The following is a 14,974-nucleotide window of genomic DNA, read 5'->3' as shown; positions in this document are numbered from 1 at the left end:
AAAACTATTGGAAATGTACATACTGTTAAAATAAAATAATGAAATTAGTGACAATATGATCAAACTTGTTTTGACAAGGTTTTTATTAGTTTCACTAATTTCAAAAGAAGCAATAAGTAAAAAGGATACATGCTTACATCGTGTTTCAATCATAAGTCACGCAGCAGTTTCAATGTATTTTCACATATTTGTTTATTATACATTTAAAACTTGTCCAATAAAATGAGGTGAAATCGTTGCAAGTGCAATGGACGTGTTTGTAAAGTTTTACGACCGTCTGGGGGAATGTCACTCTCATATTTTGAGGTTATTATGTTACGTGTCAGCTGATATCGCTTCTGAGAAGTCCAAACGTGAATATTTGTGACAAAATTATGGAGGAACACTATTAATTTTTCCATAATTCTACTTATACAAATTACTTTTATTTTTTCTTTTAAAAATAAGACTGTAACAATCAACATGAAATTCTTTTGGAGATTCGATTCGGGTTGGTTCAAGAAGTTGGAAAACGTCTTTAAGACTCTGAGAAGAAATAAGGTGATACACAAACAAAACTATATTAATAATAATTTTTATAGTGACGTAGAGGCTCAAAATATATTAAAATTCAGAAATTGGCGAACACCAAAAAGTATTATTACAAGATGGACCCCCTTAGTTGTTGGAACCTATACTGTTTGGTTGTATAACAGGAATTTTGAAGATAATATTACCAATTTTGAAATAGAATGTTACTCTCACCTGCCACTACGCATTGTTAGCAAAATATGGGGTTCCATTGCCAATACGAAGTTGCCAATTTCTATGAGACCATATATTTACGAAAAATATAGTAACACGTTTGGAGTAAATATAGAAGAGGCGGAAGTGCAAGACTTCAAAGCTTATCCTAGCTTAGGTGATTTTTTTGTCAGACGTCTCAAACCGGCTGCTCGAATTGTGGACAGTAAAAGTTGTCTCGTATCACCATGTGATGGTCGAGTTCTCCACTGCGGTTCAGTTACATCTGACTCGATCGAACAAGTAAAGGGAATTACATACACTCTTGAAAATTTCTTTGGAGAAAATACTTGGAATGTAAAAACAGATTCTAAAGACTATTATAAATCGCTGTTAAAAAATGACGAGGAAAATATTTTACATCAATGTGTAATATATTTAGCTCCAGGTGATTATCATAGATTTCATTCTCCGTGCGATTGGAAAGCAACATTTAGACGTCATTTCTCTGGAAAACTTCTCTCGGTGAATCCAGTTATGGCGAAATTGATTCCTGGGTTATTCTGTGTCAATGAAAGAGCTGTTTACGTAGGAGAATGGAAATATGGGTTTTTTAGTTTTACACCTGTTGGTGCTACTAATGTTGGATCTATTGAAGTATACAAAGACGCAGAACTAAAAACAAACAGAAGAAAGCTAAAATGGAATGAAGATTTGGCGTTAGACCAGTTCAACCAATCAAGAGGGGAAATGGTTGGACAGTTTAATATGGGCAGCACAATCGTTCTTATATTTGAAGCGCCGAAAAATTTTCAATTTGCATTTCAAGATGGCGATAGAGTAAAAATGGGAGAAAAGCTTGGTTACATTGAAGAAAGGAAAAAAATAAATTATGTTTGAACAAAATTATAATTAAGTCGAAAATTAGAAATTATTTTTATTTTGAAATAATATTATGTATGATACGATTTTGATTCATATTATAGTTAAGAATTTGTTAAAAAAACAATGTAAATAAAATTTTATTTATTCACATTAAATACAGATTTGATATTTTCATACTTTTTACTAATTACATACATATGTGCATTTTATATTCTCCACATACTTACATTTTTATGGTTATGCATAATATTTTGTTTCATAATTACTCACAATTCGTTGCCATATCATGCAACCGTGATTTTGCGAAAATTAGTATGTAGCAGTCACTAGAAAGTGCATTTTCAGTTAATTAAATATGTAATTCGTAACATATGCCAATTTTTAAAATAATAATCGAAGTTTCATAAATTCTTAGAATTGAAACACAAAAATACCTACTAAATGACTAGTATAATAAATACAAACAAGCTTTTATTAAAATATTTACAATTCCATGTTTGATACATCGGTTCTGTTTATAATTATATAACGTATTATAACAGTGGTGGTGTTACTGATACCATTCATTAAGTACCAATCTTTTTGGTTTATGAAACTAAATCACTATTATATAAAGTACATACTCAAAAGTATATATTTCTACATTTAAGATAATTCAGAAAAAAAGATTATTGTACTAAAGGCAATGTCAAGATCTCCTTTTTATCATTTTTAATGTTTTTAAAATAGCTTGTAATTGCATCCCATTTTCCTAACACTATTCCCATGAAAATGAGAAGACCGATTGTGCTATTTGATACAAATTTTGATGAGCAATCTTCTTTGGATTCTGTATTCAGTGTCAAAATCTAAAATATCAATAAGTTACATAGCATATTATTATCAACAACAATTGAATAACATATATTTATGTATATGAGTATTAATGCATATTTTAGCATACTTGTCTGCTTATATGAGCCCCAACAAGACCGACTGCACCATAGTAAGGCCAATTTAAATCGGCGGCTATCCCAGTAGTGGTAAGGCCAGCAAGTACACCCACTCCGTTTGCCCACAACCATGGTTTGGTATACTCGTTGAATTTTAACGCAGTTGATTTGATTCCAATTATTGCATCATCTTTTTTATCCTGTTAAAAAGAACCATATTTTAAGTATGTCGCAGCAATTTAATTTTAATACATAATGTATTATATTTGTTTTCGACAGACTTTTCAAATTTACCTGATGTGCATATATCGTATCGTAAAGCAGCGTCCAACAAACTCCAGCTGCATATAAAGGTAAACATATTGCAGGATCAACGGAGCCTCTGAGAGCTGACCATCCTAACAAAGCCCCCCAATTAAAAGTAAGTCCCAGAACTAGTTGTGGATAATCAGTTATCCGTTTTGCTAATGGATACAATATTACCAGACCTGGAATGAATTAATAAATATTTTAATAAAACATCGAGATTAATTTGAACGAACATTTAAAATAATCATACATAGGTATAGTAAAATACGAACCCATGCTAGAAGCACCTAGTGCAACACTATACCAATTTAATTGCAACAATATGGCAAGACCTGTGCTGAGTTGAGCCGCCAAGAATATGGTAGCATTTTTCATACTGATATCTCCATTGACTAATGGTCGTGTTTTGGTTCTCTCCACCTGTTGAGATCTACGTTAATATTGTAATTTTGATGAATAACGAAAGAAATTGAAGGAAAATCTATGAAAGCAACCTTTCCATCTAAATCTTTATCCCACATATCGTTTATAGTACAACCAGCGCCACGCATAACAAATGCTCCAGTTAAAAAGAGTCCTAATGTATGCAGAACTTCTCCGGAAGAAACAATACCTGGATCAGCAGCAAGCATAATAGACCAACCACAAGGCCAAAATAGTAACCAAGTACCTGTAGATAGATAAAGCATTTTGAAAATACAGTTACATTCTCAAATTTAAATATTAAATATCTACGCTAAAAAATTATTCAGTTTAATGCAGGCCAATGAGATCACAAAAACGCAAATACTCTTACTATTATGAAAGTGGTTGAGACACATATTTTTTATTTTAAAGCAATTACATTTTTATATTCGTCATTGCGAATACTTTCCTCCCACAAGCAAACTTTCAATGTCATTTGGTGGTTTAAATTTAATCTCAATTGTCATTGTAGTTGCAATCGAACAATAAATTCATTGAAAAGTTTTAAATGTTCTAAAAAGTACTGCCGAATATTAAAATTAGAATAAAAAAAAAAACATACTAATGAGTACTTTAAAAAGCTATAGGAATATTTTCAATATATGTACATATAAAATATATGTAGATCTATCATGTTTAGAAAAACTACCAAGTCTGATAGTAAACAGTCTATATAAATGTCGAAATTTGAGTCAGAAATTCTTATACGATAAATACATTTTACCATTTAAGCATTTCTTTATCCAAATATATATGCAAGTAAAGTAAAATATACATATATAAGTTTATTATTATTATTATTTTTATAGCTTTGGGGTCCACTGGTGGACCGCGATTTAAGAATAGGAGTAAATATATACGATTACACACCGCATTTCCGATTTATGACCACTTTCATAATCAACAGCATAAATAAAGACTACCTGTAATTTAGAAATATTTGCAATTCAAGAAATCGAATACGATATTTCGATCGTTGTGATGTACATATATGTATATATGTACTTACCGATGGGTTTGTCCAGTCTCATAAGACGTGCGTAAGGATCAACTTTCGAGGCGATCATCTTCACTTTTTCTGTAATAGTGTTCTTGTAGGCGGATGGTTCGTCTTTTCGAACAGGGAAAAAGGTCGGAAGGTCTTTATGGTGTAGAGTGGAAGCATATTTGGATGCTTCTGCTGCGACTGAAGTCCCCTGTAAGGGCAGTGCCACTTTTTGAGGGCGTGCTTCGCTGCTGCTCGAATTGAGCCTTCGCCAAACTAACGCACCTCCATATTGGTAACGCACCCGTGACGTTGAAAATAATATGTCTAAAGCTATCTTTGGTTTCAGCATTATTTGGAAATTATAGTGAGATTTTCGTGTGCGTGCAGAATCTACCTAGGTATCGCCATTCTGAAAGAGTAATAATAAAAACAAAAACGTTAAATTACACAAAACGCTTACGACATAATAATAAAAATCGATCTTGCGGCTGAATTTAGTTCAATACGTAATACAGCCCACTGTTATGCAAAAGAAAAACTATAACAAATACGCTCGAGTGCCCAAATTGTTACGAGGTATGATATGTATGTATGTATGTATGTATATCACAGAAATCACTCTCTCTCTCTATCTGCCTGGTCTAATTGAAATGAAGGTCGTAGAAAAGTTGTTATGTCGTTCTTATCAATTAATATTACATACATACATACAATTATGTCTTCCAGTGGGTTTCCAAGAGTCTTCAGAAACCATATTGTACAAAAATTTAAATTCCTTGTGCTAAATGTCTTCATAAACCTTTACTTGTCAGTAATGTGGTTTTGAAGGTGATGGAATATTTTTGGGAAAATACAAATAGTAGCGTTTTTTTGATAGGCTACACTCGGTGGCGTGCCATGGAAATCTCTCTGTTTTTATCGCACAGCTTTACTTACGTATATACGCGAGTAAGATACAAGAGGACTCGGTATAACGTCCCTTAGTATCCTACTCGCACACACGTAAGAAAGGCTGTGCGCTGAAAAGAGTGATATTTTACAAAAGATTTTGGCGCTGTGGCCTTTATATAGTATTTCCTTTCTTTTTTTTCAAGTTTATTTTGTTTTTATTATTTTAATACTAGCTGAACCCGGAATGCGTTGCAATGCCACAGTAATGCTTGCTATTCCCGTTCCCGTTCCAGTTTCTCGATATGTTCCGATGAGTGAATGTTTCAGTTTCAAATTAATACTTAATAATCAAATTAAATTACAGTAATGATAATTTGTCGGAAAAACGCAGGCGACGAACACATTTGAAATTATTCAATTGTTTGCCTAACATCGCGGGTGGCGACGCGAACACATTTGAAATTATTGCGTTGCAATGCCATTCATTCCTGTTTTTGTTTTTGAGCGATTTTTTTTACAGAAACCATCGCAGGCATACACACAATAACTCCTGTAAGTTTCGTCGCAATCGGTTGAATGGTATAGGAACGCATACGTGACAGAAAAACAGACAAATATTGATTTTTATATACATACATATGTATATAGAAGATAGATAGATAACATGAAGTTAATCATATCTTATTGCCAAAGAAGATTTAGGAAAACCTTGATTCCGTTGTTTGTTAAAAGTAAAAGAAAAGCTTTATTACACGGCTTTTATTAGTTTTAGGTTTGTGTTTAATTTCAGCCTGTTATAAGAATTGAAATTAAATTGCTGATAGTGAGAAAAAGCATCGTTTGTAGAGATTCATGCATTTTTTTGCGGTTTCGTAACTGCGGGTTGTCGGTTTTCTGAACAATGAGAGGTCAATAAGCAGTTATCTAAAACCGGGATATTTGGCTGTATCGAAAGGTCCTCTCGGGACGTGGGGATTAGATGCGGGAAACTGGGACAGTCCCGGAAAACCGCCCGTTTGGCAGCCCTAGTATATCATTCTCCAGAAGAAAATATGCTTATTTTCACAAAAATTATCAAATTTTCTATCAGTATCAGTACTCTTGTAGTGGTGTTACCCGGATTTGCTCGGTAAATGGAAATAAAACGTAAACCACGAATGAAAGTAAGTAAAAATCTTCATTTGTTTTTTTTATTAAATTTATTAGAATCGAAAAAAATTACTATTTTTTAACGATCGACCAATCACAAACGTATTTGATCAATTCAGCCAATCAGAAACGACTTTGACGACAGCCAATCAGGAACGAATTATGCACGCCGTTTCGGTTTTATATATGACAAGATATCACAATTAAATATAATAAATATTTATAAATGAAAATTTCAAGTTTTCTAATAACGATACAATTCTTCATCTGTGGTTAGTGAATACGCACGACAGTCGTATTTTTTTTTTTTTTTTTGAAAAATTCGTAAAAATTGTAAAATCACGATATCGTCAACAAAAGAATCAAAAAAACATTACGACCAAAATCTCGACTAATAATTTTCTACTTTCTTTTCGTCATGCCCGAAGAAGAAAGCACATATATTATTAAAAATAAATTCGGGCAACGACTTACACAATTGTGATATGTGTGACAAATAAAATAATATATCGGAATGTTCAGATATCTTGATTATGTGCAAAAAAGTTGGCTGTTCAATGTATTGTATTATGGTATGACAAAATCAAGTACACTACACATACATATGTATACACATACATATGTACACACATAATTACATATAAAAATATATTATAAATTTTATTTTGTATAATATTATATACTATTTTAAAATCACATGGAATACAAAATGTATACATTTTCCTTGAAAAATGTGAATATTTTGTAGAAAATGTAAAAATAAAAAACAAGAAAAGAACTTGTATATAAAATGGTTAATGGTAAAATTTCGCAAATGGCTGCGAATTTCGTCAAAAGCACAACGAATTTTAGTATTGATTAAAAGTAGAATGATTTTATCGAAAGTATTGCGATTTTGTCAATTACACAACGATTGCGAACAGCACTGTTTGAGGCGGTCAGAATATTTCATACATACGTTTAATACATTTAAAACACACCTTAAATTGGATTTATTCCATCAGGTGATTCAGTCATCAGTAGCTTCGACGATTTAGGCATTTTCGATAAATGAGCCGTTATATTTGAAAGTGGCGAATTAAGTCAAACAGAAAACACTATTTCTGTTTGACTTAATTCACAAATGACTTAATTCATTTATTTTAATTCGATAAGTTCAGAATCTGGGGAAAGCAGAATAAACGTATTACAGGCCACCAGTATTTTTAATTTTTAAACGCAAAACATTATATAGTTTTGCGAGATATTTCACAAAATTAAGAAAAGTGTACCTATGCCATAGTCAATTATAGCGGCTCAAATATATAACTAATGAAATTAGTTAAATACATATTATCTTATATGATTCTCAATTCAGACAGGCTTGTCTATTAGTCACTTTCATTGTGACAGCCTTGTACTACTCAACACGAAAATTAGTGCATATTTTTTGCGATTTTGCGCTTCTGCGATGTATGAAATTTGGCAGCTTTACATAGAGATACAAGCGTCACAGTGACCAAACAGATTGCCCACAATTACGTCACTATTGCCAGGTATGTATACACACATATATAGAAATATGCTTATAATGGGATAGCCAATATGATATTTAAAACAAGTTATAATAAGAAAACATATTTATTTACTGCGTACTATCTATTTTTGACGGTCGATAACAAAAAACTAGAATCGAATGAAATAAATAATTTAAAAAAACCCGAGGACAAGGCATAAAAAAACATGCAGTAAAAATATTCGCAAACTGGAATGCTAATATTATGTATGTATGCAATTTAATCATAAGATACGGCAATAATGGCGGTAAAACTGTAAATTAGAAGGATTTTGAAGATAAAATATATAATATTTTGTTGAATAAAAATACTAATTTGCAAATTTTTGTTGAAGATTTGTATTGAAATTAGTTTTTTTTTTAGCTAACTTTACTATTATTCATAATATGTCAAATTATTTTAAATTAAATAGCTAAACGAAATCGTCCATAATTGGTATTGAACAATATGTAGTTCCGCATAAGCATACATATGTATATATATATATATATTGATATAATCATCATTAGTTTTTGTTTACTAAAATATAATGCGAATATGCATATGTACATAAGTTAAGTACGTTAAATACTAGCTGAACCCGGCATGCGTTGCAATGCCACCATAACGCAAGAAATTGCCGTTGCCGTTGCCGTTCCCGTTTCAGTTTCTCGATATGTTTCGATAAGTGAATGCTTCAGTTTCAAATTAATAGTTAATAATCAAATTCAATTACAGTAATGATAATTTGTCGGAAAAACGCAGGCGGTGAACACATTTGAAATTATTAAATTGTTTGTTTATTTTACCCTAACAGCGCAGGTGGCGACGTGAACAAATTTGAAATTATTGCGTTGCAATGTCTTCGGCCTAATGCGTGCGAGTGAGATCGCGTGTGAGGGATAAAACCGATGTTAGTTAGTGTTTTGTCCAGTGGCGGCTCGTGGATAAGATATCTGGGGGTGCTGCGGTTGATTAAAAATAAAAATAAATGTTTATTTGGATTATATTTTACTATTAACATCAAAAGGATCAAAATTGAACATTATATGTATTTTTATTTCATTATAAAATTGATTCTTCTGTCTTTTTTCTTTAAAAAAGGTCTATCAACTTTTCATTATTTATGATAATTTTTGTTTTCAATTGACAACATAGACAAAGCCGTCAATCTTTCCTGAACCATTGTGTTTCTTATATACATATGTATGTCTGTATTCTATTTATTGATGAAAAACACCGTTTTGGCTCAGAGGTAGTTGAAGTTGTAAGCAGACTTTGAATAAGTTTTGTTATTTCCACACGAACTTTGCATAAATCGATTGCAAAAATAAGTTTTAAATAGTTATAATATTTAATTATTATAAATAATTAAATATTAATAAATCATTAATACTATGCATTTATGTTCTTGAGTAAAACACTTCTAATTCAGTTTGAAGTTTTTCTTTATCTAGCATTGGATATGATTCAACGGTTAGTGGTAGATCCTCCATTGGCATTTTCTTTCAGTACTTTTCAAAATTTTCGTTATTAAATAATTTCACAGCTTTTAATTGATAAGAAAAAGTATATCTTTCTTTTATATCCTTAATAATAACATCGCACATATTTTTGGCTTCTATAATATGTGCGATTATATATGCATATAATATATGCATCACATATTTTTGGCTTATATTCGCTATAAGAATCTCGTATTTGTATAATGACATTAGTAAAACTTTTTAAGTTTTCTTTAATTGAAAATACATCGATATAACTAGATTGCATTTGGTTATAAATAATTTCTACATGCGGCATTAACTAAAAAGTTCTGCCTAAAATAAAAAATTGTATTCAGTAAATTGGTAGAATCTGTTATTGTTTTATCAGTATTTTCGGAAGAATATTTAAGTGTGTCAACTTAATATTTAAGTTGATTTTGATACCATCTTATATAATTAAAGTGACGTGTAGAAACGTAGAAAGTGTAAGAGGTGTAGAAGGAAAGACAAAAGGTGCAGAAGAAATGACGAAAAGTGACGAGCGTGTCGAGCGCGCGGCGCGCACGAACGCAACAAGAAATGTGTATAGTAACTGTTGGGAGTGCAGTACGGACCAAGCTTATAGCTGCCCCCGCGCCCCTCCTTTGCCCACTCGAGCATATTCCATCGAAAACCGTACTGCACAAAATCATAAACGATGCCTCACTTTCTGATTTATGATTTGATGATTTAGTACCGCGATGTATGATCATTATTGGATGTATCGGTGTGCGGGCGAGCTTAATACACGCTTAAGTAATATTGATATTTTCATATAATATACATAAATTTATGGATATAATAATATAAAATTTTTCTCAATTTCCTTGGGGGTGCTGCAGTACCGCAGTGCGTATGAACGAGCCGCCACTGGTTTTGTCCCTACGCATATACGGAATAACTAGCGACTGCCGATGAAGTACATATGTACATACATATATGTACGAAGCTGACAAACTCTACGAGTCGTTAACAATGTGTGCCGCGAATATCCAAAGTTTACGATGCTCTGCTCTAAAGGTCGGTTCGTGTTGGATAGGTATGAACAGAACTTAACTCTCAAAATACGCTTTACCTTTTGGTTAGAACATCTGAGCTGATCAAAAGGTTTTAAAGTATATAAGTTTTTTTTTCCTTATTTCATTTAACTAGATCTCAATTCCTATTGTTCATAAAACCATAACTGGCTAATGGTAATCACGTATTTTTCTTCTAATTATCTTAACAGATAACTGAATTAAAGTATAGTTACAGCAAATTACGGCAATAGCCAGGGGGTCCCTAAATTAAAAGAAATAATACATATATATTTAGAAGAAATTTTTTTTTAAATTTATTTCAACGCCTCGGGTGATTTTTTTCAATAAATAGACAATTGTAAATATGAAAAATGACCCCTTACACGAAAACCATGTGAACTGTATAAGAGGTAAGTAAAAAATGAACTTGTTTTTGATAATTCGCCATGTGATCTAAATGTTTTTGTATAAAACCGTGATAAAGCGCCGTAATTTGATAATTTAGTTCAAAAAAGTGGGTATGTATAAATGTATAAATAAATACGCCTATCTCACTTTTGAGAATCGTGAGATTAAATACGCCGTCGTGACATGTAAACACAGTGTAGTCATATTACATAAAATTCGCCGTAAACAAAAAACATCAATAAAGTTTTTTTTTATGGAAAACTTCCGACGATTAAAACGTACATAGGTATTATATGCATATTATTAAAATCAACAAAAAAAATCAGTACATGAACCTTGATCGGAATAAATTTTGGTATCGGTCGATCTCGAGTAATATATTCAAAGACCTACATATAATGCGCAAGGCTTTTGCAAAGAAGTGTGGAAGATCATTAGGTTAAGATGAAGGTCATTATATATATACAAAAATTATATATTTATATATTTACAAAAATGCAAATTTAAATTGTTGAAAAAAAATATGAGAACAATATTTAGTTTACAAATTCAAGTCTAATATAGTTATACATATAATCGCAATAACGCAAACCGATTTCAATAAGCTGACAACGTATCATATAAACATTTATATGTATATAAACTACTGGCAACATTTCTGACATTAGCCATAACCTCGAAATGGTTTTCAATGACATTGGCTGAATTATGAAATTATAATTTAATTGCAAACTAAAGATATTCAAAGAACAGTATATAATTCTTTATACATAAAAATATAATGAATATTTACCTTAAAAGTAATAAAAATATTAAAAGGCAAAAGGCCACTGACAGATGAGAGGTCGATACATTACTGATTAGATGCGATACGGTCCAAAGGATGATCATTGACCGCCAGATACTACTCAGGGTTCTGTGTACGTTTTCATTAACATCAATTTGAAACAATGTATTGTCATTTAATATAAGTAGAGGATATATCGTAGTAATTGGCCTGGTTTGTAGTAGTTGGTTATTTGGATTTAAAAACAAAATAACAGTCATAATATATTATACTGTTATCAGTAAGTGTTGAACGAAAGCAACGTTACGAGGACATAAGGCTTCCACTTTTTTGCTATTTTTTTTGTTTGTTATTTATTACTCACTGCGCAATAACCAATTATTAAATATTAAGTCCGATACTGTATTAGATTCAGCGGCGACTCGTGACATTTAAAACAGGTGGGGCTAGAGGAGGACAAAACCACCCCCCTACATAATATTTTTTCTCCAAAAAAATGAACGTAATACATTTTTAGTAACATTTTATGCAGGAAAAATTACTTTTTTAAAAAATTTGGTGACTCTTCAAGATTTTAAATGTGTTTCTTTAAATAAATCGTGACGAGTCACCAACAAAATATTAAATTTATTTTCCTTCATTTTTTCAGAAGAAATTTGTATGGGGCAGTGCCCCGGTTGCCCTTAAAGACGAGCCACTCCTGATTAGATCTATCATAACAATATTAGAATCATTATATTATTAAACCTATTATGACATAGGAATAGATGATGTTTTTATATGTCCGCGTTTTTCCATAATTTTCGATGTTGGTACGGTTTTTCTGTCTATTTTTTCTGATGATTTTCGCAATTTTTGATGTCTGGTTTTTTCATGTCCACATTTTTCTGTACAAAAAAATGTTTTTTCGTTTTCCTTTCACAAGTGTGAAAAATAGAGATCAATAAATATAGATTTTTTTCTTTATTTACGTACGTTGTAACAATAGATGAAGCTTTGTGACCATGCGATAATTCGAATTCATTTAAAAAAAAATCAGAAATAATGATAAGATATACAAATAGATATACTTTAGTAAAGCAATTTGCATGGAAAATTCATTAAGGAATCACTAAATTTTCTACGATTTTTTAATGATCAAAATAATACAGATAAAAAGAATAAATAAATATATGTTTTCTAAATGAGAATATATTTATATTATAATTTATATGATGATTTTAATTATTTAGAATTAAAGATAAAATTTCAATGAAAAAAAGCGAATAAGGTGTAGTTAAAAAAGTAATATACATAAGTTACCGGAAAGGTCGAACTACGGTTTTATCATATACTAATATATTTATACATATATAAAAACATAATGGGAAGATATGTATCTAATGAAAGCTAAAAATCTTTTAACTTGTATAGTTTGTTATGTTTAAATACATATATACATCGATTTATTATAGTAATATTCTTATATATGTATGCACATAAATATTCCTGTATGTTAATAAATTTGTTCACATATATGTGCGAATGCGGTTTTTTTGTGTTACAAAACGAGTTTTATTTTTCCAACTCGACCAAGATCAATGTTGAAGGTTAAATAAAATGAAATAATATACACGCCCAAAGACGATTGCAATTTTCATTAATTATGGGAAGTTATTGTATATTTTTAAATATATTCAATAATCGAATAAATAAGAAAGTGAGTGAAAATTTATTTCAACAACTGTTCATCATTTTTGGATGTTTGAAGACTATCGAGTTCAATATCGCGTGGAAATTTGTCTTAAATCGTTGTCTTAAAAACGAATTAATTATCATGGTATAAATTGGTATGTTTAGTTGTTCAGAAAATAAGAACGATAAATCAATCAGTGGATAGGGTAGATGATAACACCTCTTTATTCCAAATTCGAATATTTTGCACGTGTACAATTCGAAATATTGATATTCTGTATTATGATACGCACTCACACTGCATACACGTCGGGAAGGAAGATATGTATGTATATGCACATATGTATAAGTAATTCACCCGGTTTTGTATGAAAAATATATTTCTTCCCTATAAAAATAAGAAGTTGTATTACATATGCTCACGGCGATGTCATTGATTATTATTATTATGACCCTCGTTTTTAGCATTTTGCGATAGATGATATATATACTGAAATGATCTTTATTTTGAAAAAGATTCATTGAACCGAGCATTTTATTCACTAGATGAAACATGAAAATGCTAAAATTAAAAAATAAATAAATAGATGCTAAAAATATGGGTCTCGAGTAATTTCTATGAGTACTGACCAACTTTTGTATCGTGTGTATGCAACTAGTGCAATGAACAACGATCAATTAAAAATCAATTACATATAATACGACTTACCCATGCGAAGTAGCTTTAAATTTTTTCGATTGATTAATCAATGTGTGTTTGTCAAATTAAATTGTTAAATTGTAACGGGCAATGAAATGAACCAAATATTTCAATTTCTAAGTGAGTGAACGCGTCTTTCTTTCGCCAGTCACAAACATTGAATAAGCCATTCACGGTTTACCGGGCGCTTACATTTTTTTTATGTAATAAAATAATTGGTAGGAAGACAGCAAATTTTATTAGTTTGAGAGCAGCATTTGCAAAAAACCGGTTTTTTTTTGACAAAAATTGTAGCCAAACTCGTCCTAGATAGAATTCCTGTCCTATTATGTAAATATTCAAAATAGCTGGTTATAAATTTAAGAATTACCGTTTTTGGTGGAAATCTCAATTTCTATTTATTTATCTCAATATTCCGTTTGTTAAAGACATTACTTATGTACAAACTAACCAGTGTCTATACCCAAACTAACAACAAAATGTCTATACCCTTCAGGTATAAACACAGATTACCTAAGCACAATCTGCTTTAGGTCATCGACTTTAGTGAGACTTTAATTAATATTATATATTAGATATATTATGAGCATTTAAAAGGATTGTAAATAGGTTTTTGAGCTCTTTTTCCTATTATGCTGTAGATAAACATTAGAATAGTATAATCCTATGATTGCTAACCAAATTAAATTAAATTGTAAAATAGAAAATGATCAGTAGATCAGTAGCTATTAAAATATATATAAGATGTATTGTGAATAATTTCGTAATAATAAAAAGCATTTAAAAATCAAATTAAAAAAAAAAATTATCTCGATATCTTCGAATTCCTTGTACGAATCCCTAGTACGGAATTCCTTGTACGGAATTATTAATGGAATCGAATTCCTTGTACGAATGTGCTAAAAATATTTGTATTCACATTTGAAATTAGAAGCACAACGTGATGGATGAATATATATTTTTTATATTTTTTTTCATTAAAA

At 30.7% G+C, this 14,974-nt stretch overlaps 2 protein-coding genes across 6 annotated transcripts; one reads left to right on the top strand and one right to left on the bottom strand.

The window, feature by feature from the left end:
* Positions 1 to 252: 252 nt before the first annotated feature.
* On the top strand, positions 253 to 1,740 carry LOC143909933 (phosphatidylserine decarboxylase proenzyme, mitochondrial-like). Its single transcript, XM_077428250.1, has one exon. The coding sequence runs from the start codon at positions 463 to 465 to the stop codon at positions 1,621 to 1,623; it is 1,161 nt and encodes a 386-aa protein (XP_077284376.1). The 5' UTR covers positions 253 to 462; the 3' UTR covers positions 1,624 to 1,740.
* On the bottom strand, positions 1,622 to 14,199 carry Coq2 (ubiquinone biosynthesis protein COQ2, mitochondrial). 5 transcript variants are annotated; one of them, XM_077428246.1, is made up of 7 exons: positions 4,848 to 4,958; positions 4,324 to 4,711; positions 3,344 to 3,519; positions 3,122 to 3,269; positions 2,835 to 3,028; positions 2,552 to 2,740; positions 1,622 to 2,456 (listed from the first exon to the last, which is right to left on the bottom strand). In XM_077428246.1, exons 2-7 carry the CDS (start codon positions 4,649 to 4,651, stop codon positions 2,277 to 2,279), a joined length of 1,215 nt encoding a protein of 404 aa, XP_077284372.1. In that variant the 5' UTR covers positions 4,652 to 4,711; positions 4,848 to 4,958; the 3' UTR covers positions 1,622 to 2,276. The 5 variants fall into 5 exon arrangements, with proteins under 5 accessions (XP_077284372.1, XP_077284373.1, XP_077284371.1 ...); XM_077428247.1 differs by having other exon boundaries at positions 4,854 to 4,955; XM_077428245.1 differs by having other exon boundaries at positions 1,633 to 2,456; positions 4,809 to 4,958.
* Between the last annotated feature and the right edge of the window lie 775 nt (positions 14,200 to 14,974).

Source organism: Arctopsyche grandis, chromosome 3, assembly GCF_051622035.1.
Source record: "Arctopsyche grandis isolate Sample6627 chromosome 3, ASM5162203v2, whole genome shotgun sequence".
Lineage (NCBI taxonomy): Eukaryota > Metazoa > Arthropoda > Insecta > Trichoptera > Hydropsychidae > Arctopsyche > Arctopsyche grandis.
This window is presented reverse-complemented; position numbering and strand designations above follow the sequence as displayed.

Excerpts from the sequence above, each read along its gene's own strand:
- LOC143909933 (XM_077428250.1), top strand. The coding sequence starts at position 463 with ATGAAATTCTTTTGGAGATTCGATTCGGGTTGGTTCAAGAAGTTGGAA.
- Coq2 (XM_077428244.1), bottom strand. The coding sequence starts at position 4,651 with ATGCTGAAACCAAAGATAGCTTTAGACATATTATTTTCAACGTCACGG. Across the intron at positions 3,270-3,343 it reads ATAAAGATTTAGATGGAAAG|GTGGAGAGAACCAAAACACG; the intron begins GTTGCTTTCATA and ends AGATCTCAACAG. Across the intron at positions 3,029-3,121 it reads ACTAGGTGCTTCTAGCATGG|GTCTGGTAATATTGTATCCA; the intron begins GTTCGTATTTTA and ends AATTCATTCCAG.